At 47.3% G+C, this 24,823-nt stretch overlaps 3 protein-coding genes across 8 annotated transcripts in view; 1 reads left to right on the plus strand and 2 right to left on the minus strand.

Annotated features, from left to right (window-relative positions):
• Window positions 1–140: 140 nt before the first annotated feature.
• Window positions 141–2,530, minus strand: fkbp2 (FKBP prolyl isomerase 2). The gene is made up of 6 exons (XM_066719015.1): window positions 2,428–2,530; window positions 1,809–1,964; window positions 1,621–1,733; window positions 1,489–1,535; window positions 705–740; window positions 141–504 (listed from the first exon to the last, which is right to left on the minus strand). Exons 2-6 carry the CDS (start codon window positions 1,962–1,964, stop codon window positions 443–445), a joined length of 414 nt encoding a protein of 137 aa, XP_066575112.1. The 5' UTR covers window positions 2,428–2,530; the 3' UTR covers window positions 141–442.
• A 997-nt stretch (window positions 2,531–3,527) lies between these two features.
• Window positions 3,528–11,589, plus strand: LOC136764727 (breast cancer metastasis-suppressor 1 homolog). Of its 2 annotated transcripts, none has more exons than XM_066719016.1 (11): window positions 3,528–3,625; window positions 4,884–5,038; window positions 5,193–5,283; window positions 5,456–5,583; window positions 6,815–6,894; window positions 8,397–8,493; window positions 8,576–8,671; window positions 8,874–8,938; window positions 9,106–9,145; window positions 9,770–9,896; window positions 10,316–11,589. In XM_066719016.1, the coding sequence occupies exons 2-11, from the start codon at window positions 4,885–4,887 to the stop codon at window positions 10,431–10,433; spliced, it is 996 nt and encodes a 331-aa protein (XP_066575113.1). In that variant the 5' UTR covers window positions 3,528–3,625; window position 4,884; the 3' UTR covers window positions 10,434–11,589. The 2 variants fall into 2 exon arrangements, with proteins under 2 accessions (XP_066575113.1, XP_066575114.1); XM_066719017.1 differs by lacking the exon at window positions 3,528–3,625 and adding an exon at window positions 3,694–3,720.
• Window positions 11,590–15,637: 4,048 nt separating this feature from the next.
• Window positions 15,638–24,823, minus strand: part of LOC136764729 (pyruvate carboxylase, mitochondrial) — a 55,260-nt gene continuing 46,074 nt past the window's right edge. For all 5 annotated transcript variants that reach the window (XM_066719021.1, XM_066719020.1, XM_066719023.1 and 2 more), the window contains 11 exons: window positions 21,804–21,948; window positions 21,413–21,502; window positions 21,071–21,292; window positions 20,631–20,787; window positions 20,264–20,504; window positions 19,916–20,165; window positions 18,522–18,766; window positions 18,238–18,417; window positions 17,915–18,160; window positions 17,699–17,839; window positions 15,638–17,559 (listed from right to left, as the gene is read on the minus strand). In XM_066719021.1, coding sequence (XP_066575118.1) covers window positions 17,311–17,559; window positions 17,699–17,839; window positions 17,915–18,160; window positions 18,238–18,417; window positions 18,522–18,766; window positions 19,916–20,165; window positions 20,264–20,504; window positions 20,631–20,787; window positions 21,071–21,292; window positions 21,413–21,502; window positions 21,804–21,948 — 2,166 coding nt within the window. In that variant the 3' untranslated portion in view covers window positions 15,638–17,310. The remainder of the gene's footprint in view (window positions 17,560–17,698; window positions 17,840–17,914; window positions 18,161–18,237; window positions 18,418–18,521; window positions 18,767–19,915; window positions 20,166–20,263; window positions 20,505–20,630; window positions 20,788–21,070; window positions 21,293–21,412; window positions 21,503–21,803; window positions 21,949–24,823) is intronic.

Here is a 24,823-nt window from a genome sequence, read left to right on the forward strand (position 1 = left end):
TCTCACATCCATCTGTTGGTCTCTTTTCCTCACCCTCTCTCTCTATCCCTCCCTCTCTTTACCCAGGTATCTCCATTCAAAACAAAATAAACCCATTAATGAATTAAATCAGCACAGAAATAATGACAGGTCCTGAAATCTTAGGTAGACACTTTATTTTTTATTTTTCATTATTATAATTCAAGTGCTTTTTTATTTTCCAGGTCAAGAATTGGTGGCATTAGATTTAGACTTTTTCCTGCAATTCCCGACTGTAAGAATTACAAAATAATAATAATAATTGACAGCGATGAGAATCTGGGAATGAATGTTTGGAGATTTGGAATTGTCTCTTCTACACCCCCCCTACCTCCTACCACTCCCAGTGTGGGTCAGGGACAGGAGGCGGGGGGTGGGGGACAGACGCTGCCCCATGTCCGAACCTCTCATTGCAGTCAGAGCTTCAGAGGTCGGACCTGCGCTCGATTGTCAGCAACTCCACTTCGAAAATGAGCGTCGCACCACCTGGTGGAGGGAGAGGGTATCTTCATTAACTACAACTACAGTTAAATGCTATTGCTCTGAATGCTGAATGAATGCTGCTGCTAGTACTGCTACTACTACTGCATATAGGTTACTGTTACTACTAGTATAATAAAGTAACTAACCCATATTCTAATAACTTATATAGTTGTGCAAGAGGGAGGGCAGCTATGTGGGTTTACCTGGGATCTTGGGGGGGGCGCCTCTGTCTCCATAACCTGGAAACAATCAAATGACATTCAGTTGCCTCTTCCTGCTAAAATGGATCAACTATGACCCCAATCACACATACACACAGTACATGACTTAAAAATGACCGTATTTTAAAAGTACAAGACATTTGGTCAGTTTATTGTGTTTCAAGGTAAAGTAAGTTGCTGATGGACGTTTCATGGTTAGCAATGGTGTATTTCAGGTTAATGGCAATGTTTTTTTCTTCTTCTTCCCATTATCATGATGCGATCTATATTGTTGTGCATCTGTTGTGCTCTGTTCAGTACTGTACATCGTGTTGTAATCGTAACTTTATAAAACACATTCATGGCTTGCTGCTCCACTCAGGTGATCAGGAAAACAAAGTATTAAACCACTAGACTCGAGGCACAAGCCACAGCTGCACATGGTTTAATTTGAACAAGTTGTCACATGACAGCGATGGATTCGGAGATGTCAGTGTGTGTGTCAGATGTCTCAAGTATCGTTCTTGCGCACGTAAACCACTCTTTCTGGGACTTTCCTGCAAAAACAGCAGGTAGAGCTAATTTGCTCATTAACTCACTCCTTTGCCCTGAATTTGCTTGACGTCGGGTAAACAGCAGCTCCTCCTGAGAGCAATAAACTAAAATCAAGTAAACCCGAGAGAGAAAGAGGGGCACTTAATCGGTGACTCGAGCATAGTGTCTCAAGTGAGGTCAACACACACATGCAAACTCCACCAACGACAGTGAGCACGAGAGCGGGGCTTACCAAGCTCAGAGGGGATCACCAGCTTCCTCTTCTCTCCTTCACACATCCTGAGAAAGAGAGAAAGTGTCACAGCAGCTCACAACAACCCTCCCCCCCAAGCCCCCTGGTCCGCCCTGCTGCCCCCGCTCTCACCCCAGCAGGCCCTGGTCCCAGCCCTTGATGACCTGGCCGGTGCCCAGGGTGAAGGTGAAGGGCTGGTTCCTGGGGATGCTGCTGTCAAACTCAGTCCCGTCCTCCAGCTTTCCCTGCAAGAGAGAGAGTCAGTGTAGGCAGACAGAGAGACACTCACACGGTAGGGACTGAGACAGACAGACACTCACAGTGTAGTGCATGTGCAGCACGTCGCCCTTGCGTGACTTGACGGGACAGTTGTCCACGCGTTTCTTGATGCCGATCTGCAGCTTTTTCTTGCCCTCGCTGCCCAGACACAGCGGGGAGAGGGAGAGGAGGGCCATCGCCACGACACACACCCGCATCTGAGAGAGAGAGAGAGAGAGAGAGAGAGAGAGAGAGAGAGAGAGATTTACAGTGTTTTCAATGTACACATCTACACAGAGAGACGACCGAAACAGAAAGAGAGAACAGGGACACCTGGTGTTAAGAGGTGGGGGGGTTCATTAGTTAATCAGTAAATACATAATTAACTGCCCTCCCAACCCCAGTCGCTAATTCTTTCGACAGTCAACGTATATTTCACTTTGCAATGTTACTGTAATTATGAAGTAAACGACTGTATTGTGGGAAGAGTGACAAGGCGTTCACACTCGGCGTGTACAAACACAACACAAAGACATCTCATCCCCACATTCATTGATCTGTACGGGTCACAGATACTGTTAATAACGCGACTGCGGCCAGAGCAAATACAGCTTGAATGCTTATCAGGGCAGGTTTCTTTGTGAAAATACGATTCATACTGATGAATTAACGGAAGCTTACCTTTAATCCGCTCTCTGATTAGGCAACTCTAGCCCAGAAAAGAACTGCAAAAACGCTGACACCAACTTCCGGGTGACCTAACGGAAGTACTTCCCTGCTTTGTCCCGCCCCCCCTGGAAGACTACCACCTCAAGGATAGGTTTTATTTTGTTTACGTCTCTTTTGATTAATCTTATCCAGAAATCAGATAATAATAATAATAATAATAATAATAATAATAATAATAATAATAATAATATAGACTATTATTATTATTATTATTATTATTATTATTATTATTACTTTTTGGTTTAGGATTTCTGTTAAAATATATCAAAAATTGTTGTAATACAAACTTCACAGTATAATGACTGTGTGTATCGCAGTATAAGTGTCCCACATTGTAATAAGCTATTAAAATGCGCATCGTGTGGATTAATGAACCAAGACCATGTTTAAAAGATAATAAAAAACAAGACAAGAAACATAGCCTTATATAAATTAGTTAATGAACAAATTAACGAATACATAAAAAATAAATAGGCTACATGTTAGCATAGTTAAATACATTCACAGATAATTAAATTAAAATCCAGAGATGTACTGATTTATTTATAAATATATTAATTTCCACCTTTATGTATATGTATTTCACACAACATTGTTTCCTTATTTCAGCACTGATTTGTCGTAGTGGCCTGGAATATCCTCCGTACGTACAGACACGTATATTTAGGCTACTCATTCTCCCTGATGAAGTGTAAGTTCAGTATATCATTTAAATAACTACAAAACATAATTTAACTATTCTATGTGTTACATTTTATAACCTAAACCTATTGTGAACACAGTGGATATAACAGTAGGAGCGCATGCAGGAGCCGAGTTTATCCTCACCCAAGATGGCGGACTGAACCATAACTCAGCAGGACAGGAAAAACAGATACATTGCATGTCATATATATCTACGGTAACGATTAGTCTACCCACCTATCTAGTGAACTGTTATGTCTATGATCGTAGTTGACATTGCGTCCTACCCCCTCTAACTAGCCGTGGCCGCGCTGTGATTGGTCAATCGCTTTCACAATCCGCCTCCTGTGATTGGCGGAGGCGGAGACAGGACTTGTTAGTTTCCGCCTTGCCATAAAGTTACAGTAATAGGAAGTGTAACGTATTGATAAGTTGGTCGGGGCTGTTGTGCAAAGTTACACAAAAGGTGAGCAAACCTTATAAAAGCGGACTTTTACACGTGTTTTCCCCCCCTTCTTTCTCTCTCCCGCGTTGACCGCGAAATAACGGCCACACTGCGAGGTGATGGCGAATTTTGAAATCGGACGGAGAAAGTGGTCTTGTATCCTTATAGTACGCGATATTATTTATACAGCGCGCATCACTTAATTAGATCATAATTGCTGCCGTCTGGGGTTAGAGAGCAGTCGCGGATAGCGTTCACAGCTCTAGACTAAATGCAACTCGAATGCAAATCATTAAAAAGCAAAACGGCCGACTTATTTTTAAAGAAGTTGTGTGCAGTCATGTATGTATGTATGTATTTATTTATTTATTTGCGGATTCGTGTGCGCGACCTGAACATCGTTTTTGTGCGGCTTTGACGGGAGGTGAACACTGGGTGGCTTCGTGGGTGTCAGGGGACGGTGGCAAAGGCGCTATATGAACAGTAAACCTCAAATATTAATATATAAACGCCACCTACTGTAAACGTGCAGCTCGTACTGGAGCCAAGAAAGTCCTCTCTCTCTCTCTCTCTCTCTCTCTCTCTAAAACATGATTATAAAAACATATATTTTTGAAGTATGTTAATAGATATATACAGTGTCCGAAACTGATTCGCCTTTTGTACAAGTTTTTCCAGCAGTTCGTGTTTCAGGTGACGTTTTGACGTCACATGTGTCTCCCCTGTATTCATTATGGGTGACGGTTGGGCTCAGTTCACTCGCAGGTTTTGCAACAAATCGCGTCGGTTAGTCGTTAGTCTGCAGTTTATTTCGACACCGAAAGTGAAAGTCAAAGCCACAGCCATTACAAAAAAACACCAGCTGCCTATTGTCGATTGTTGTTTGTAAACGTCTTTGTAGGGTGACCGAAATGGGGATTTTCAAATTAGATCTGGCGATTGTTCATTCACAAGAGGATGCGCGAATGAATGAATGAACACATGAACACATACATGGGCAGTTATTATTATATGCCATAGGAGTTATCCTGTGTATTGTCAGTATAGAGGATGTTAACTTAATGTGTGTCTGCTCTTCCCAGAGTGTTGTGTCCTGTCAACGGTGTTGCATTGTGCAGGGGATTGTTGTGTAACTCATGTTGTTGCATGCTGGGGCTACCTTATTGTTGTGTTGTGGTGTGACTGTTGTGGTGTCATTTGTGTCGATTGTGATTTGTTTCCTGCCGTTGTCTCTTGTCGTTGTCATCATTGTCGTCCGTTGCCTTGTGCGGTTGTGCAGGATGCCCGTGCAGCCGCCCGCAAAGGAGGTAGAGGAGATGGAGGTGGAGCCCGACTCGGCACTGGAGGCCAACGGGGAGGAAGAGGAGGAGGAGGAGGAGAGCGAGGGACACAGCCTCTCGGAGTTGGAGAGCGAGGCCGAGGAGGAGAGCTCTGGTGAGGAGAGGGGGAGGGTGCGGGGAGGAGAATAGGAGAGGGAGGAGGTGAATAAACTGTATTCTGTGCCCATTTATTATTATTATTATTATTATTATTATTATTATTATTATTTAATATTTGTCTCTTTTCTTGACTTTTGTGTGTGTGTCAGAGATGGATGACGAGGATTGCGAGAGGAGGAGAGTGGAGTGTCTGGACGAGATGTCAGATCTGGAGAAGCAGTTCCTCGACCTGAAGGAAAAGTAAGAAAAGCGAGGGAGGGAGGTAGGGAATGAGGGAGGAGGCAGAGAGTTGAAGAGAGTGAGAAGGAGGCAGAGACATTAGAGGGAAACAGTGAGAAAAGGAGAGTAGAGGGGGAGGGAGGGAGGGAGAGAGAGTATTCAGTAGGTATGCAATATTGTGTCTGTTGTGCAGGCTGTTCCGGGAGCGGCTGGCGCAGGTGCGAGTGAAGCTGGAGGAGGTGATGTCAGGGAAGGCGTCCGAGTACCAGGGACCCCTGTCTGCCCTCCACACCAACATGCGGCTGCGCACTGAGGTGGCAGGTACACACAACACACCGCACAACAAATGCACAACATACACACACACAACACACACCAGTGTAAATGTGTCACTTAAAAGGGCCCCATAGAGACACAGACACTGAATCATCACTGCAGACATGGCCGCTTTAATCTTTACCAGTGTGACTATCCACAATATCACGTGGGAGATTTCTGTGTTTGGCATTGTGGGTGAAACGTCTGGTGGAAATATATTTCTTGTTGTTTGCTACTGGATGGCGGTTTCCAGTGTATTCAGTTTATTCATTGTTTACTCTACTGATTAGGTTTTGTATGTGGATGAAGCTTAACGTTGGCACAGAGTGTCTATAGATATAGTGAATTTAAAATTGCATTTTGTTAGTGGCTGCCAGTACAACTAGACTAAACTTAACATATGGTGAAGTCAACAGTGCTTTGATCCAACACTATTAAAAGGGTCCATTGTGGTACACATGCCATCGTCTACCAGCTGAAGACAAGCGAACGACTGAAATACTGTTGATTTCATACATGGTGATTTAAAAAGATTGAGATCAATTTCTGGGTTGACAAACAAAAACAGACGGATTAATACAGATACGGAGAAATGAATGAATCAGAAGTTAAATACATAAATATTTATATACAGTGCCTTGCAAAAGTATTTTTATTTTTCTTACAAATAATTCCCAACTTAAAACCAATGTCACCTTACAATAATAAATTTAGAGTTTCAGTGTTTTAAAATAAAATAACAAACAGAACACAATTTCAGTGCACCATTTGTTATTCAGTGATATGAGAGGATTGGTCAGGGGTCTGAATACTTTTGCAAGTATATACTGTATATATTTGACATCGTTCTAATTGAATGGAAATAAAAATGATCCAGACTTGGTATTGGTGAAACGGCAGTGTGTTATCCTACAAGAACTGTATAGAACGCTATCCATTGTCTATATATATATATATATGGTTTGGGAGTGAAGTGTCCGTGCTTCCTGGTCTCTCTCACTGAGTCTCACTTTGCCGGACGCCCTTCACCTGCTGAAAATAAATCTTCATTCACTTCACTTTCTTCTTTGGGATTAAATATATTCTAAACTTAGACGCAACTGTTTATCACAAATGATAAATAATATGTTACGTGTATTGCTGATCACTGAGAATACATTTAATTGACTGGTTTTCAAATACAGGTATTTGTTTGATAACAAATAAGACCCTTTTTCACTTTCCCTCTCTCCAGGTGTGTACAGGGAGTTGTGTCTCCAGGTGTTGAAACACAAGTATGACTGTGAGATACAGGGAGCCAGACAGCACCTCGAGGTAACACGCTGCGCTGCATTTGTGTCGTGTGCTGTACCGTGTCTGTGTGCTGTGCTGTTCTGTATTTGTGCAGTGTCTGTGTGTTGTGTGCTGTACTGTGCCGTGTCTGTCTTGTGTACTGTACTGTATTGTGCTGTACTGTATGGTGCCGTGTCTGTGTGCTGTACTGTATGGTGCCTTGTCTGTGTACTGTATGGTGCCGTGTCTGTGTGCTGTACTGTATGGTGCCGTGTCTGTGTGCTGTACTGTATGGTGCCTTGTCTGTGTGCTGTACTGTATGGTGCCGTGTCTGTGTGCTGTGGTGTATTGTGCTGTACTGTATGGTGCCGTGTCTGTGTGCTGTACTGTATGGTGCCGTGTCTGTGTGCTGTGGTGTATTGTGCTGTACTGTATGGTGCCTTGTCTGTGTGCTGTACTGTATGGTGTCTTGTCTGTGTGCTGTCCTGTATGGTGCCGTGTCTGTATGCTGTACTGTATGGTGCCGTGTCTGTGTGCTGTACTGTATGGTGCCGTGTCTGTGTGCTGTACTGTATGGTGCCGTGTCTGTGTGCTGTACTGTATGGTGCCTTGTCTGTGTACTGTATGGTGCCGTGTCTGTGTGCTGTACTGTATGGTGCCGTGTCTGTGTGCTGTGGTGTATTGTGCTGTACTGTATGGTGCCGTGTCTGTGTGCTGTACTGTATGGTGCCGTGTCTGTGTGCTGTGGTGTATTGTGCTGTACTGTATGGTGCCGTGTCTGTGTGCTGTACTGTATGGTGCCGTGTCTGTGTGCTGTACTGTATGGTGCCGTGTCTGTGTGCTGTACTGTATGGTGCCTTGTCTGTGTACTGTATGGTGCCGTGTCTGTGTGCTGTACTGTATGGTGCCGTGTCTGTGTGCTGTACTGTATGGTGCCGTGTCTGTGTGCTGTACTGTATGGTGCCGTGTCTGTGTGCTGTACTGTATGGTGCCTTGTCTGTGTGCTGTACTGTATGGTGCCGTGTCTGTGTGCTGTACTGTATGGTGCCGTGCCTGTGTGCTGTACTGTATGGTGCCGTGTCTGTGTGCTGTGGTGTATTGTGCTGTACTGTATGGTGCCTTGTCTGTGTGCTGTACTGTATGGTGTCTTGTCTGTGTGCTGTACTGTATGGTGCCGTGTCTGTATGCTGTACTGTATGGTGCCGTGCCGTGTCTGTGTGCTGTACTGTATGGTGCCGTGTCTGTGTGCTGTACTGTATGGTGCCGTGTCTGTGTGCTGTGGTGTATTGTGCTGTACTGTATGGTGCCTTGTCTGTGTGCTGTACTGTATTGTGCCGTGTCTGTGTGCTGTACTGTATGGTGCCGTGTCTGTGTGCTGTACTGTATGGTGCCGTGTCTGTGTGCTGTACTGTATGGTTGCCGTGTCTGTATGCTGTACTGTATGGTGCCGTGTCTGTGTGCTGTACTGTATGGTGCCGTGTCTGTGTGCTGTACTGTATGGTTGCCGTGTCTGTGCTGCAGTGTTTATCGTTGTGTTGTTGCAGAGTGAGAAGCTCTTGCTGCAAGACTCGATGAGGGGGGAGCTGCTGGAGAAGATACAGAGACTGGAGGAGGACAGACAGAGCTGTGACATCACTTCCGGTACACTGCCCTCCCTCTGTCACCCCTGCTCTCCCTCTTCATCTCTCCCTTGCCTGTCTCACCCCTTCTCTCTCTCTCTCAGAGTGGTGGGGCAGCGAGCTGCGTGGGAAGAAGACCAAGAGGAAGAGCGAGCTGAGCCACACCGGGAGCAAGAAGCAGAAGACCACGCTGGTCTCAGGTATCCCTCTCTCTTCCTGTCCTGCCCTCCCTCTGTCGCTCTCTCTCTCCCATGCAGGTGGGTGTCGTACGCCCGTGTCCCCCTGGAGCAAGAGCACCGAGTTGCCAGTCTCTCCCCTGTGTGTGTGTGTGGCAGTGCATTCAAGTGGTGTTCTTCAGATCCCTTTCAGTTTTGTCTGTGTCTTTGTCCGCGTGTGTGTCAGGGCCCTACATTGTGTACATGCTGAGAGAGACAGACATCCTGGAGGACTGGACCGCCATTAAAAAGGTGAGAGAGAGAACAGTGCAGTACAGTAGACTCTAGTACAGTATAGTCCTAGTGCTGTATTTGAGTGTTACTTGATCTTAGTGGAACCACTATTATTATTATTATTATTATTATTATTATTATTATTATTATTACTTTATAGTTTTCTGTTGTTTGATAATTTGCAGGCAAAGGCTGCTGTCCTGCCATTGAAGAAGAAATCAGAAGGTGAGTCCTGAGACACAGGAAAGCACAGCAGGGTCCGTAGGCTCAAATTAGTGCCATAAGTAACAAATCCAAAATAAAATATATCATAAACGAGAAAAATAAAGTTGAGAAAACATGGATGTTTATAAATAAAACAATCGAAAGCAAAATGTATAGAATTGTACACAAAAATAATGATATCAAAAGCAAAACAAAAAAACTTGAAAGCAAATAATTTTACATCGAGAGCAAAACTCAAATTGAACGAGTCCATTTCACTACCGCGATCGCCTGGAGACGCTGCCTGGGCTGTCGATGGTGTGGTCTTTGCTTTCGGTTTCTTTGGATTCACTTTTTTTATTTTTCGTTTATGGCATCGTTTTGCTGTGAGAGCGACGTTTAGAGGGAGGCGTAGGTCATGGCTCTCCATTGGTCCACTAGGTTTGAGTGACGGTTCTTCCTAACCCAATCAGTGAGCAGGGTGGGAAGGTCTGGACAGTCCAGTCCAGTCGACACTAGTGCACTTTAAGAGATGGAGACTCTCAAGACAGCAGTCTGATACATTCCCTCCCTCCCAAATTCAGATTTCAAATTCAAAGTGACTGAAGGAATTGACACTTTTTTATCGTTTCCTTCCCCCTGCAGCACCAGTCAAGGCCGATAGAGGGCAGTATTCAGCACGCTGTGCAGATGGCACCCTGTATTACGAGGGCGAGAGCTACTGCAAAGGCAACTCCATCCTGCTGGATATTCGGGAGGAGGCACCCTCTCAGTGAGTCAGGGTCCCCACCACGTTTACCAATTCAGTCATTCCTTCGTTAACCAATTAACCTGCCAATCAGTGCCCTGTCTGTAGTATAGTGTTGAACATATCTTTTCAGATACAGCATTTGTTACTGTTGGATTCTTGACACCTCCAGTGTAGACTGTACACTTACCAGATATCTGTCTGTGTTTGTCCTTGTATCTCTCTCTCTCTCTCTGTGTGTGTGCGTGAAATGTGTTTGGGATTTGTGTGTGTGTGTGTGTGTGTGTGTGTGTGTCTTTCCTTGGCCTGTGTGTATTTGGCGTCTTTGATGTATGTGTGCATGTGTGTGTTTCTGTTATTTGTGTGTTGTGAATGCGTTGTGTATGTGTATTGCATGTGGCGTGTTGTGCGTGTGTTGTGTGTCGTGTGTTGTGCGCGTGCAGGGCGGTGATCACAGCGGTCAGCACAGGGGAGGTGTGGCTGCGGCGGACAGACGGCAGCAAAACCAAGATCTACGTCTCCCAACTGCAGAAGGGAAAATATACCATCCGTAGAGCCTGAGAGAGGAAAGGGGGATGTGAGAGAGAGAGAGAGGGAGAGAGGGGGAGAGCAGTGATGGGGTGGTGGAATGCATGGTGTCAGAGTCCCCACAGAGAATGAGGAAGCAGAGGCTCTTGGGAAAGCACAATCTAAACACCCCCCCCCCACACTGCTCACCTCCCTCCCCTCATTCTAGAACCCCAGCTGGTTTCTAGAGCGACCCTCATGGTTCTAGAACACCACAGTCTAGATTCCGACTGCAGTCGTGTTTTGGTCGGAAACCAAAACGCACAACCAAACCACAACCTCACGTGGGTGAACTGTCACAAAAAGCAGCTGATTTACAGCTAGCATAGAAAAAAAAGTGTAATTTGACTCATAGTATTTGACTCAAGGACACCAATTAAGCAATTAAGGAGGTGAGAAGGATTTGGAATTGAACCCCAAACTCACAATTAACACCTAAATGACAGTTAAGGGGCGAGATAATGAAGAAACTCCCTAACTCTGTTAATTAATGTTTGTTTGTTTTTAATACAATAACACAAAAAATAACACTAATATTTCAACTTCAAAAGAATTACAGCTGCATTCCTGTGCCCCCCCATCCCCCTCCCTCTCCTAAAGATGCGCACTGTATTGTATTTATATTTTCTATTGTGAAGGCCGAAGACAAATCCAAAGAATCATGTCTGAAGTGAAGACAAGAAAACTAAACAGAACTAAAAAAAAAAGTTTGAGGTATCTGGTGAGATCGTTGTGTCGGGTTCAACAGAGTTCAGTTTCAAGACTCGCAGAGAACATCGAGAACCTTGAAGAAAAACGACAACTCACATCTCACCAGAGACCCTCCTTGTTTTACGGTTTAGAATTTGCACTTAATTAAGTCGAGAGCTAAATAGATCGATAGAGTCCAGTTCGCCAGGCCGGCTGCGTGCGGCTCCGCCACCCGACCACAACCATATGCATCCGCAGTGATGCTCTCTGCACAACCAAGTGGAGTGATGGCATCATGGTGATAAAAATAAAACTCTCCTGTGGTTTGGTTTCTGTGGGCTGGCGGCGAGTGGACGGTGCTTTTTTTAATGATTAATTTAAGAGTTGTGTTAATTATGTATTTATGATGGCTTCCCAGATGCAATGTGTAGAAATTAATAAAACAAAATCTTTTATGGAATCTTGTGGTGTGGGTTGCTGTTTGAAGTGTGAGAATGTGAGAGAGAGCATGTGCAAGTCTGAGCACGTGTGTATGAGAGAATCGGCCTGCCTGGGTGGTGGGAGGGGTTGTGTATTTGTTATTTTTGGTTTTAATCTGAATTATTTGTTCTGCAATATCGCTGAAAGCCTTGGCAACACCAGGGTTGTCATATCATTAAAGCTAATTGAATTTGATGCTAGATGTTCTCATATGCAGCTAATATAAATACATTAATACATAATAATGGTCCAATATTATTATTATTATTGACTTACCTGTATTTGACCACCAGGGGGGCAGTTGAGACAAGAGGGAACAATGGGTTTAACAGATTGAGTTTAACACAATGAGTTCAAGGAGTAGAGTATATTGCAGTAGATTATATGTAGAATATTGCAGTCAATTATGGTATAGAATGCTACAGTACAGTATAGTGTCAGTCAGCTCCACAGCAATTACAAGTGGATAAATACACTGTTGGCCCCTTACAAATTCATTTAAAAACCCTTGCTACCGCTCCCTCTCCACCTCTCTTTGCTGGCTAATTCCTTTCCCTCTCCTTCCTTTATTTCCTCCTCTCTCTCGCCCCTGTACAGAGGGAGGGAGAGAGAGAGAGAGAGAGAGAGAGAGAGAGAGACAGAAGAGAAAAGAAAAAGGGAGGGAAAGACTAAATAATTCATTTACACCATCTGTAGGTTGACTAGACTACATTACACATTGTACACTGGAGAGGGGGGAGAGAGAGAAAGAGGGAGGGAAGACAGGGTGTAGAGCTTTACTTGGAGGGAGGGATACAAGGGACATTGGGGTAGAAGAGAAGTATGGGGAGGGGTAGATAGGAATGGAGGAGGGAATGGATGGAGAGGAAAATTGAAACGAAAGAAATCGGGGGAGAGAACGAGAAAGAGGAGGGGGGGATTTTTCTTTAAACCGATACCTCCAGCGTAAAGATCTGACAAATGCAAACCTTAAATGAAAGTCAATTAACTAATTAAAACATCCCTCAGTTACTGGTGGGGGGGGTTAGATGTGACCAGGTGACAAAATATGAAAAATATAATTTTAATACACAGCACACATTTTTCCACACCTTCCCTCTCTCTCTTCTCACCAATCTATCTTTAATTAAACTACAAATAATTTATTAAAATGCACACAAATGTTTTCCCTCTTCCTGCTGTGTTCTTATTAATTAGCAATAAGAGACGACATTGCCCAGGGCGGTGCTGGCAGCTCCAAGACTGTGCTGTACACCCCCCCTTGGCACTTGACACCTAAACACACTTCACTGAATCTGTTGTCAAGCGACCGGCAGTTAGACCATTCACTAAGTGCTTCAGACAGGGGGCGATTTAACACTGCCCCCCCAAGTCGCAGACTCCTGTAAGGGCCCAGACTGGAGCCAGCGCTGTGGGGACTATAGTATAGTATAGGGGCCAGACTGGAGCCAGCGCTGTGGGGACTATAGTATAGTATAGTATAGGGCCCAGACTGGAGCCAGCGCTGTGGGGATTATAGTATAGTATAGGGGCCAGACTGGAGCCAGCGCTGTGGGGACTATAGTATAGTATAGGGGCCCAGACTGGAGCCAGTGCTGTGGGGACTATAGTATAGTATAGGGGCCAGACTGGAGCCAGCGCTGTGGGGACTATAGTATAGTATAGGGTCCAGACTGGAGCCAGCGCTGTGGGGACTATAGTATAGTATAGGGGCCAGACTGCAGCAAGCGCTGTGGGGACTATAGTATAGTATAGGAGCCAGACTGGAGCCAGCGCTGTGGGGACTATAGTATAGTATAGTATAGGGTCCAGACTGGAGCCAGTGCTGTGGGGACTATAGTATAGTATAGGGGCCAGACTGGAGCCAGCGCTGTGGGGACTATAGTATAGTATAGTATAGGGCCCAGACTGGAGCCAGCGCTGTGGGGATTATAGTATAGTATAGGGGCCAGACTGGAGCCAGCGCTGTGGGGACTATAGTATAGTATAGGGGCCCAGACTGGAGCCAGTGCTGTGGGGACTATAGTATAGTATAGGGGCCAGACTGGAGCCAGCGCTGTGGGGACTATAGTATAGTATAGGGGCCAGACTGGAGCCAGCGCTGTGGGGACTATAGTATAGTATAGGGGCCCAGACTGGAGCCAGCGCTGTGGGTACAATAGTATAGTATAGGGGCCAGACTGGAGCCAGCGCTGTGGGGACTATAGTATAGTATAGGGGCCCAGACTGGAGCCAGCGCTGTGGGGACTATAGTATAGTATAGGGGCCAGACTGGAGCCAGCGCTGTGGGGACTATAGTATAGTATAGGGTCCAGACTGGAGCCAGCGCTGTGGGGACTATAGTATAGTATAGGGGCCCAGACTGGAGCCAGTGCTGTGGGGACTATAGTATAGTATAGGGGCCAGACTGGAGCCAGCGCTGTGGGGACTATAGTATAGTATAGGGTCCAGACTGGAGCCAGCGCTGTGGGGACTATAGTATAGTATAGGGGCCAGACTGCAGCAAGCGCTGTGGGGACTATAGTATAGTATAGGAGCCAGACTGGAGCCAGCGCTGTGGGGACTATAGTATAGTATAGTATAGGGTCCAGACTGGAGCCAGTGCTGTGGGGACTATAGTATAGTATAGGGGCCAGACTGGAGCCAGCGCTGTGGGGACTATAGTATAGTATAGTATAGGGCCCAGACTGGAGCCAGCGCTGTGGGGATTATAGTATAGTATAGGGGCCAGACTGGAGCCAGCGCTGTGGGGACTATAGTATAGTATAGGGGCCCAGACTGGAGCCAGTGCTGTGGGGACTATAGTATAGTATAGGGGCCAGACTGGAGCCAACGCTGTGGGGACTATAGTATAGTATAGGGGCCAGACTGGAGCCAGCGCTGTGGGGACTATAGTATAGTATAGGGGCCCAGACTGGAGCCAGCGCTGTGGGTACAATAGTATAGTATAGGGGCCAGACTGGAGCCAGCGCTGTGGGGACTATAGTATAGTATAGGGGCCCAGACTGGAGCCAGCGCTGTGGGGACTATAGTATAGTATAGGGTCCAGACTGGAGCCAGCGCTGTGGGGACTATAGTATAGTATAGGGTCCAGACTGGAGCCAGCGCTGTGGGGACTATAGTATAGTATAGTATAGGGGCCCAGACTGGAGCCAGCGCTGTGGGGACTATAGTATAGTATAGGGTCCAGACTGGAGCCAGCGCTGTGGGGACTATAGTATAGTATAGGGGCCAGACTGGAGCCAGCGCTGTGGGGACTATAGTATAGTATAGTATAGGGGCCCAGACTGGAGCCAGCGCTGTGGGGACTATAGTATAGTATAGGGGCCCAGACTGGAGCCAGCGCTGTGGGGACTATAGTATAGGGGCCAGACTGGAGCCAGCGCTGTGGGGACTATAGTATAGTATAGGGGCCAGACTGGAGCCAGCGCTGTGGGGACTATAGTATAGTATAGGGGCCAGACTGGAGCCAGCGCTGTGGGGACTATAGTATAGTATAGGGGCCCAGACTGGAGCCAGCGCTGTGGGGACTATAGTATAGTATAGGGGCCAGACTGGAGCCAGCGCTGTGGGGACTATAGTATAGTATAGGGGCCCAGACTGGAGCCAGCGCTGTGGGGATTATAGTATAGTATAGGAGCCAGACTGGAGCCAGCGCTGTGGGGACTATAGTATAGTATAGTATAGTATAGTATAGGGGCCAGACTGGAGCCAGCGCTGTATTTGTTTTTGATTACCTAAGCGTTATCTAAGCTGTGTGATCTAATGAGATCCCCAATCCCCAACAAAACTGACACCAAACCGATACAGTGGCACACTTACTCCCTATCAGGACGAAACTCAATTCTCTTATTGATCAGTTGGAGGGGGGGGGCGATCAATACCATTCTGGATTCCAAAGCTTTTAGCACTAGTCGATAACCTCTCAGTGTGTCTCAGTGTCAGAGTGAAAGAAAGAAAGGAGAGAGAGAGAGGAGAGAACAGGGAGACAGAATGGAGACAAAGCAACAAAACAACCAGAGTATTCATTTGTGTTTATTATTCTTTATTAATATCCTTACACAGAACAGACATTAAATTTATTCGTAAAACCTCCGAGAGGAAGCGGCGTCGCGGAGCCGCACACGCCAGAGACTATATCGCACGGACAGGGCTATTAAGCACAAGCTATCAATTAACATATTGCTCAGAGAATTAATTACTGCCATTGATTAATCGCATACACGTGTTCCCAAAGATGCATGTGTGTATGTGTCTGTGTGAGATTGTATGTTGAGTGTGTGTGTGTGTGTGTGTGTGTGTGTGAGTGATTGTGTGCGTTTGAGCATCTGTACACAAACACACACACACGACATTGTGTCCTTCTGCATTCAAGGCAGTCCTCCACACAACATGAAGCATAAAAAGAGCACACACTAACACACTTTGCACCAGGGCCAGCATGCGATTAATGACAGTGATTTCCAGCTAAACTGTACATTACAGTATTTCCCCAAAGGACTACAACCATTAGTATAATGTTGAACACAGAGAGGCATCTACACGTGGAACCAGTCCATGGAGCTACAGGCAGCTGTGAGCACATCTCCGGTCCTCCCTCACAAACTGTGCGAGCGCCTTGTTCTGTGGTGGCCGGCCCCATGGGGACACGCCAGCCTCCACACAGAAACACATGCTTAGAACCTGCCCCGCCTCCCTCAACCCGGCCTGCCTCTCCGCCCCGTCCGTGGGGTCAGCGTGGGACACTCATGAAACTGAAAGTCTAGTAACAACATTCGCTGGCGAGACACAGCAGGAGGGGAGGGGACAGGAACATACACAGCACTGAAATATAGGATCATGATAATAATAATGAGATGATTCATTATTATGATTTAAAAGCCCTGTATGAGACACAGATCGATCTACAGAGCATAGCACAGGTCAAGCCAGACTCACAATACTGTGGGAGCCAAGGACTGGGAATTTGCAAACGTATTTACGGTTTAAATATCTTTTCATGGTTTTCTCTCTATGTATTAATTAATTAGTTTCTGATTAAGCAAGAGCATGTCACTCGTAACTAAGGGTGACACAGTGCTGGTTTCTTTTTCTGCCGCAAAAACATTCGGACGAGAGGCAAGAAAGACAAAATCAAAAAGTCAAAAATACTGAACGTCGTCCGTTTCAAGATTCCAGTTCCCTTCGTTTAGAAGGGGTCACTGTGGCAGCAACACAAGATGGCCGCCGAATGCCCTGATGCGTGCACACCGACTGACGCACTGTGTGCAAGTGTGCACAAGTGTGTGAGATACTCAGACGCCACTCCCGTGCCGTTCCCACAGTATTCCACTAGGAATGTGCTGGAATTGTCATCAAGTGTCACCGAACCCTACAGGTTAGTAAGACGTTATGTGTTTGATCCACAAAGAGTCAGAATTATTAGTATATTGGTTCCCAAGTCATACAACACAGCTCTGTAGAGTACAGCATAGCCATACAGCACAGCAGGGCCTCTCTGTGATTGGACAATGACTGGAGGATCACAATTGGAATGGGACTTGTCCAGTGCAGGTCCAGGCACCCCCACCGCACATCAGCGTTAGTATCATCAGTATCATCCCCCCCACCCCCCATCGTTACACTTTTTACTTTGTTTGATTTTCTACTCTACCTGCAGACTCCAGCTCCCCACCCTACCCTCACCCCCCCACATGCCGCGCTACTCGATCTCCAGGATGAGGTCATCCCCCTCCACGCTCATGTCCGGCCGCACGTGGATGCGCCGCACCGTGCCGTCCAGCGGGCTGTTGACCACCGTCTCCATCTTCATGGCGCTCAAGACGCATAGTGGCTGGCCCTTGGTGACGGTCGACCCCTCGGCCACCCGCAGCTCCATCACCTTGCCCGGCATGGGCGCCCCCACCTGCCCCTTCACGTCCTTCAGGGCCTTGGGGTGGAAGTGCATCTCCTGGGGGGCAGAGCGGGTAGACAGAGTTTGTTCCCGTTTCACACCGCAGTTTTTCTTCTCTCTCTCCCCTTCTGTCTACCTAACCCTCCCCTCCCTCATCCAAGTGCCTTCTCTCCACCAGTTTTCTTCCCTCCGTTACCTTCATGGCCACTGTGTCCTTGACCAGCACTGAGCGCAGCTGGCCGTTGAGCTCGAAGAACACCTCCCTCTGTCCAGCCGTGTTCAGGTCCCCCAGGGCCAGCGCCTTGATGTGCAGAGTCTTGCCCCTCTCCAGCTCCACCTGCAGGACGACACGTTATAGAGAGAGACAGAGAGAGACAAAGACAGAGACAGAGAGAGACAGATGACCCCTGACCTCGAACTCCTCTGCGATCTTGGGCCCCTCCAGGAAGAGGCGTGTGTTGAGGCTCTCGACCGGGCCAAACTGGGCTGTGAAGTCCCGGAACTCCTCGTACACACGCGGGTACATCGCAGCAGAAACCACGTCCTCCGGGGCAACGTCGTCGTGCCGGGTGCGAATCTCCTTCTCTAGGGCTGCGAAGTCCAGGGGGGGCAGGCTGGCCCCTGGGCGGCCCTCAATCCTTGGCAGGTCCTTTAGTACCTATGGGGGGGCAAGGAGGGGGTTACTTTACATCTCTCTCTCTCCCACCTTCTACCTCCCCTGGCCGCTGTGGTTACCTTTGAGCGCAGTGGCTCGGGGAAGCCCCCGTGGGGGATGCCGATGTGGCCCTGCAGGAACTCCACCACTGACAGCGGCAGGGACAGCTCGTCCGCCCGCTCCAACACCTCGGCCCGGCCCAGCCCGTTCTGCACCATGAACTGGGCCAGGTCCCCCACGATCTTCGAGGAGGGGGTCACCTGGAGAGAGGGAGGGAAGAGGGGATTGATTTGGTCTGGGGCTGTGTGCGAGTGTGCGAGTGAGAGACACTCACACTCACACTGCCTCCCCTCCCTGCCCTCACCTTGATCAGGTCTCCCAGCAGCTTGTTGGCCTCTGCGTAGGCCTTCTTCACCTCCTTGAACTTGTGGCCCAGGCCCATGCTGTGCGCCTGGAAGTGCAGGTTAGTGTACTGGCCACCTGGGATCTCATTCTCGTACACGTCCGCGTTGCCAGACTTCATGGTGGCGGTGCAGTCGAAGGCGGCGTACAGCCCCCGTGCCACCTCCCAGTACTCGCTGTAGTCAAACACCTTGTCCAGGGCGATGCCTGGCAGAGACAGAGAGACAGAGAGACAGAGAGGATTCAGTATTTACACACACATCACCAGTACACCGTTGCCACCCACACGATAATACACATCATGATTGCTATTGTCATGGTAACCACTATCAATACACTGTCATCTCTATCAATAGAGATCATATAATCAATTTGAATGCGAATTGAATGTTGTGGCTTGGCTTACTGTGCTGAAAACCAACCTGTTTACATCCAGTGACAGTACAGACACCTACCAGTCCTATATACAAAAGATAGGACATTTACATTAATATTAAAAGTATAACCATCACATTATGCCCTACTATAACCAATTGCTTTTAACGTTAATAGGGCTTAACAGGATACTTGTGCTTTTAATACGACTTTAAATGCTTACTCCTTTGAACGTAGGCACGTAGGTGCCTGTCTTTTAATTGATACAAAATAATGTTTTAAGTACATTAACCCATGCTAAGCGTTTTCTACATTAAACAATATTGACATGAGTGATTATGCAGGTCGTAATCATATTGTTTATGCGAGTAAAAACATATCCATCCTTTATTCATCGTATCAGGAAGTGGCTAACTGTGAACGTACAAACTCTGAAAAATAATGGTTGTTTAAAGCACATTAAGGTACGTTCAGTAAAAAAAGGATGAACTTGAAAAAGGAGCTTCGTCTCCTAACTCGGCTGCCATACCTGCACAACGACGCCAATTATTGTGCCAAAAAAAGTAAACAATGAAAACTAAGTGTCATGCGTACAAATATCGGATCTGGACTCCTATACTCCGTTACTTGTGCAAAAATAAATGAAAAGCCTAGCCTATGTTTAAAGAACATATCGGTTAAAAAAAAAGAAATTGACAAATGCATTAGGCCTAAGCATTCTTATTCAAGAATATTTGCATATCCACTTGCTCAGGGGAGAAGCGAGTGCAGACTCCATGGAGTCGATTTACAATGCATTTAATTCATTCCAAATGTCACAACCCTTAGGATAATTCACAGGTAGAGTTTTAATTTTAGACAAAGGCTTTTCATTTTTTTTTAATTCTACTTTCTATATCTCTCAAGTAATCAAATACGAACATCCCTCGGACCATTCAAACACTCGTGCCCGTAACAGCCTAACAGCCCCCCCGCTCTCACCGGTGTGGTGGGGCGTGTGCTGTGTGCAGGCCACTATGGCGCCCATGCTGGGCTGGGAGGTCATGCCAGACATGGAGTCCACGGCCACGTCCACCACGTCTGCCCCGGCCTCTGCGCATGCCAGCATGGCTGCCACCCCGGCGCCCGCCGTGTCGTGGGAGTGGATGTGTATTGGCAGGTCGGGGAACCGGTCCCTCAGAGCCCCCACCAGCATTCGTGCCGCACTGGGCTTCAGCACGCCTGCCATGTCCTGAGAGAGAGAGAGAAAGTCACAGGGTACTGAACATTCCTCCTCCCTCTTCCCTCAGTTTCCTCCTCCTCCTCCTCCTCCTCCCTCCCTCCATCTACCTTGATGGCCAGGATGTGAGTGCCGGCCCGGACCAGCTCCTCAGCCAGGTCCAGGTAGTACTGCAGGCTGTACTTGGTGCGGCTCGGGTCCGAGACGTCGCCTGTGTAGGAGATGGCTGCCTCGACCACACCCCCCGCCGCGCCCGCTGCCTCCATGCCCAGGAGCATGTTGGGGAGGTAGTTGAGCGAGTCAAAGACACGGAAGATGTCCATGCCGTTCTCCTTCGCCACCTCACAGAACCTGGGGGAGCAGGGGGAGAGATGAGCTTGTGTGTGTGTGTGTGTGTGTGTGTGTGTGTGGTGCAGCGGCATGGCCCTCAATTGAACACGGCGTTGTCAGGGTAGTTGGTGTGTGTGTGGTCCTCACTTGAACACAGCATTGTCAGGGTAGTTGGTGTAGCCCACGGCGTTGGCCCCGCGCAGCAGCATCTGGAACGGCACGTTGGGGATCAAACGGCGCAGTTCCTGCAGCCGTCGCCACGGACACTCGTACAGGAAGCGCATCGCCACATCGAAGGTCGCCCCTGGGCACACGGGACACACCAAGTCAACACGGACATGGGACACGCAGGAGCAGCCATACATTGAACTGAGCGATGTCAAGTTATGCTATACTATAGTGTGCTATGTTTTTCTACACTCCACTGTGTTATGTTGTGCTGTGCTGTTCCACACTGCATTGTGCTTTATTGTGTTGTGCTGTTCTCCACTACACTGTGTTGTGCTACGTGGCACTATGTTGTGCGTTGTTGTGCTGTGCTACACTACACTGTGTTGTGCATTGCTGCGTTGTGCTGTGCTGAATACCTCCCCAGTTCTCCAGGCTGAACAGGCCGCTGAAGTTGTGTGCGACGAAGGGTGCGATGTGCTTGAGGTCGTGTGTGCGCACACGTGTGGCCAGCAGGGACTGGTGAGCATCGCGGAATGTGGTGTCCATGAGCAGCAGGCCGGGCTGGCGGCGCACCGCCTTGGCAAAGCCCTCCGGACCCTCCCTCAGCAGGACCTCTCGCAGCCCCGCTGGGGGCTCACCTGCGCACCAACACACCGCAGCATTACACCACCACACAACACAACGATACACACACACACCCTACACAATACAGCACACACAACACACATACTGATTCACAACCACACACACACACTCACCCAGGGGCACTGGGGGGACAACGGGGTCAATGGGCGACGCTTTGGCCTTGACTGGGATGGGAGTGGTGGGGCCGTTCACCATCACATGACCTGCAGAGAGAGGGGGGGAGTGAGCTCTGTTCTTCTGCCTCGGTCTCCCTGTCCGTCAGTCAGTCAATTTTCAATTTTCAATTTCAAGTGCTTTATTGGCATTACCGATTGAGACCATGTCACCAAAGCAATGATAGAACATTGTCTACAATTAACATGTTGAATGGAAGGCAAACAAGAAATAAAATTTACAAAAACATCACAATATACTTAAACTAAATCAGCCACATTATAACAGTCTCCCTGTCTCCGTCTCGTTTTCTGTTTGTCTGTTGTGTGTCTATCCACCTGTCCATCTCACCCAGGTAATGCAGCAGTTTCTGGGCTCGGTTCTGGACGGGCTTGAGGTTAAACAGGTCAGGATTCTCGTCGATGAACTGAGTGTCCACAGTCCCCCGCAGGAACTGGTCATTAGTGAGGACATTCTGCAGGAACGGGATGTTCGTCTGCAGGGAGAGAGACGAGGAGGAGGAGAATTTAACCCAAGTACAGAAACAAAATTTCATCTCGACAGAAGAGCAACACAAGACACACAAAAGTGTGCACAACACTTGTATAACGCAGTCCTCCATCCCTCCCTCCTTCCCTAATGGGGTGAGGGGTGGCCTGGCTGGTCACCCCACAGTGTCTATATTGACCGGTGATTTGCTGTGCGGAGAGACCTGGGGGGGAGGGGAGGGGGGGAAAATCAATACTGCTTCACAGACCACTGATCTAAACCGATTGACCAGGGGGGGAGAGCTGTCAATACACTCGCATGTCAGAGAAAGAGAGCGAGAGAGCGCGAGCGAGCGAGCGAGACAAAAAGCATTACATAGTGTGCTCAAGTCTTCTCTCCTTCTCTCTCTCTCCCTGCACGTCTCCTTCCCTCCCTCAATCTATCAGTCGCTCAGCCCTTCCTTCCCCCCACCAGTTCACTCCAGGTTTCACCCATCCATCTCACCCTCATTCATCTCTCCCTCCCTCCCTCTCTCCCCACTCTGTCCCAAATTCACTCCCATTCATCCATCTCACCCGCCAATCTATTTAAAATCAATTTATCAAACACTGGTCTATATCCTTCAACCTCAAACCCACCTCTCAATCTCTCCCCCCCTTCCATCTGGGATATCCATCACACAAGATTAGAATGAATACATGAATATATATATATATTTTTAAAACCAACACAAAATAATTTAAATAAAACAAACCCCCATGATGCTCACCCCTCCCCTGCAGTAGGTCTCTCTCTCTCTCTCTCTCTCAAACATTTCCGCCACTTTAACACTAATCACAGCACAAAAGAGCAGGTCACATCAGTTCACGGTTTGTGCTGTTCTGCTAGGACAACCTTTGACCTCCCATCTCTCCCTAATGGTGTTCCCCCCCCTCCCCATCCATCCATCCATCCATCCATCGATCTCAGTTAGCCATCTTTAGCATCTCACTCCTTTATTCACCCCCCCCCCCCCCCGTCATGTCCTGGCATTTACTTATTTTCTCCTTTTCATAACTTTGGTGGGGGGGGAAATTGGGTAATCAATAAAATAAATACACACGCAGACAGACACCCCCTGCTCTTCCTCTCTCTCATCAGGAGAATAATATTCCTTTAGGCTGTCACTCTCTCTCTCTCTCTCTCTCTCTCTCTCTCTCTCTCTCGCTCATGTGCACTCACTCCCTCCCTCCCTCCTCCTCTCATTCTCAGTGCTGCCCTGGATCTATACACATCTCTCCTTCTGCTCTTGCTGCACAAAACCCAGCCTGGGAAAAGCAAAAAGGAAAAAAAACAGAACACTGAAAGAGGTGGAGAGAAAGAAAGAAGGGGAAAAAAAAAAAGACAAGAGGAAAAAAAGGTGGAGAAAATAAAGACAGAAAAACAACAATACCTCCAGCAGCGAGAGAAAACTGCAGCGAGAGACAAACGCGGTGAAGATTGGATTGTGGTGGAAGAAGGGGAAGATTTTTTTTTTTTTTTTTAAAAAGGATAAACCATTTGAAAAGGCACACTGGATTGACAGACTAGATAACTGGAATACAGCTGGATTGGAGAGAGAGAGAGAGAGCTGAAGGGAGCAAGGGAGACGGGGAGAGAGAGCGTGTGTGTTTGTGTGTGTGTGCCAGATCCTGAGAATAATCTAGTCAGGAGAGAAGAGAGGAGGAATAGCCCTCCCTCTCGCTCCGTCTTTAACAGTGTGAAAAAGCTACAATCTGTCCATCTGCCTATTACCTTATCTGTACCTCCTGCTAAATATCCTCCCTCTCTCTCTCTGGGAAAGACCAGAAGGATTGCACAGGGTGAGTGTGTGCGCATTTGTTTGTGAGGGGTGGGGGCACAGATATAAATTAACCAAAGGAATAGAGAGGGGGGGGAATGTAAATGAGAGAGGCAGAGGAGGAGAGACAGAGAGAGCGAGGAGGAGGAGGAAGAAGAAGAGGGGGGCATCATTGCAGTACTGGGTCATAAGAGGCTGAGATGGGACTGGTTTCAATGGTTTTGTAATTTTTGACCCCCCCCCTCCTTCCTGTCACTTTCGGTTTTGCGCCCTCTTCGTTTTTATAAAATAAAATAAACATTGGGGTGGGGAGAATTTTAGGAGGGGCAGGCAGAGGTGCAGCAAAAGAGAGAGAGATTTGTTTCCATTAAGGTTTCATTAAGTTTTTTCTGCATCTTAATTGTGTTAAATTGGCTAATTGTACTTTCAATTTCATCTGAGTGGAGGGAGAGAAAGAGAGGGTGAAGTTACAAACAGGAGGACAGACGGAGAGGGAAAGTGTGTATATTGTTTTAAATTATTCAAATCTCAACAGCTGGTGTAACTGTGGCGATGGGGGCACACCCTGAGATTTAATTGCTAATTGACGATCAATTAAAATCAAAATAGAGTATTTTTGTCAGACAGGGACAGTCAGCACTGAGAGAAGACCAAGAGAGACAAAGACAGAGGCCTAGACTAAGAGAGCGAGAGAGTGAGATGGGGACAGAAACGCATAGGTGAAAGGGGATGAGGTCCTGAGAGGCTCTTGAAAAACAGAACACGATGGACAACAAAAAATAAAAATTCAATTTAAGCAAACGTCTCTGCCCTTCTCTGGATTCCCTCAAGAAAACCTGCAGAACCTGCGGACAGCCGGGGCCCCTGGCCTTGATCTCCAACCAGCTACTAGTTTATTTGCCTCCCTTCCTCCATTCAGACTTCTGCTGGATTTGCTCTCAAAGTTTGGCTTTTGTTTTCGTGTCATTTACTTCCTCCAGGAACTTGGAGAGATTCTGGAATTTTCACCTCCAACAGAAAAAACAAAACAAATCCCTACCCCCTGAAAAAACCCTAACTAAAT

This window comes from Amia ocellicauda, chromosome 12 (assembly GCF_036373705.1).
Source record: "Amia ocellicauda isolate fAmiCal2 chromosome 12, fAmiCal2.hap1, whole genome shotgun sequence".
Taxonomy (NCBI): Eukaryota; Metazoa; Chordata; class Actinopteri; order Amiiformes; family Amiidae; genus Amia; species Amia ocellicauda.

Coding starts and splice junctions, on each gene's coding strand:
- fkbp2 (XM_066719015.1), bottom strand. CDS start 1,964: ATGCGGGTGTGTGTCGTGGCGATGGCCCTCCTCTCCCTCTCCCCGCTG. Junction 1,536..1,620: donor TGGGACCAGGGCCTGCTGGG/GTGAGAGCGGGG, acceptor TCTCTTTCTCAG/GATGTGTGAAGGAGAGAAGA. Junction 741..1,488: donor GGTGATCCCCTCTGAGCTTG/GTAAGCCCCGCT, acceptor GATTGTTTCCAG/GTTATGGAGACAGAGGCGCC.
- LOC136764727 (XM_066719016.1), top strand. CDS start 4,885: ATGCCCGTGCAGCCGCCCGCAAAGGAGGTAGAGGAGATGGAGGTGGAG. Junction 8,494..8,575: donor GAGCTGTGACATCACTTCCG/GTACACTGCCCT, acceptor TCTCTCTCTCAG/AGTGGTGGGGCAGCGAGCTG. Junction 8,939..9,105: donor ACTGGACCGCCATTAAAAAG/GTGAGAGAGAGA, acceptor GATAATTTGCAG/GCAAAGGCTGCTGTCCTGCC.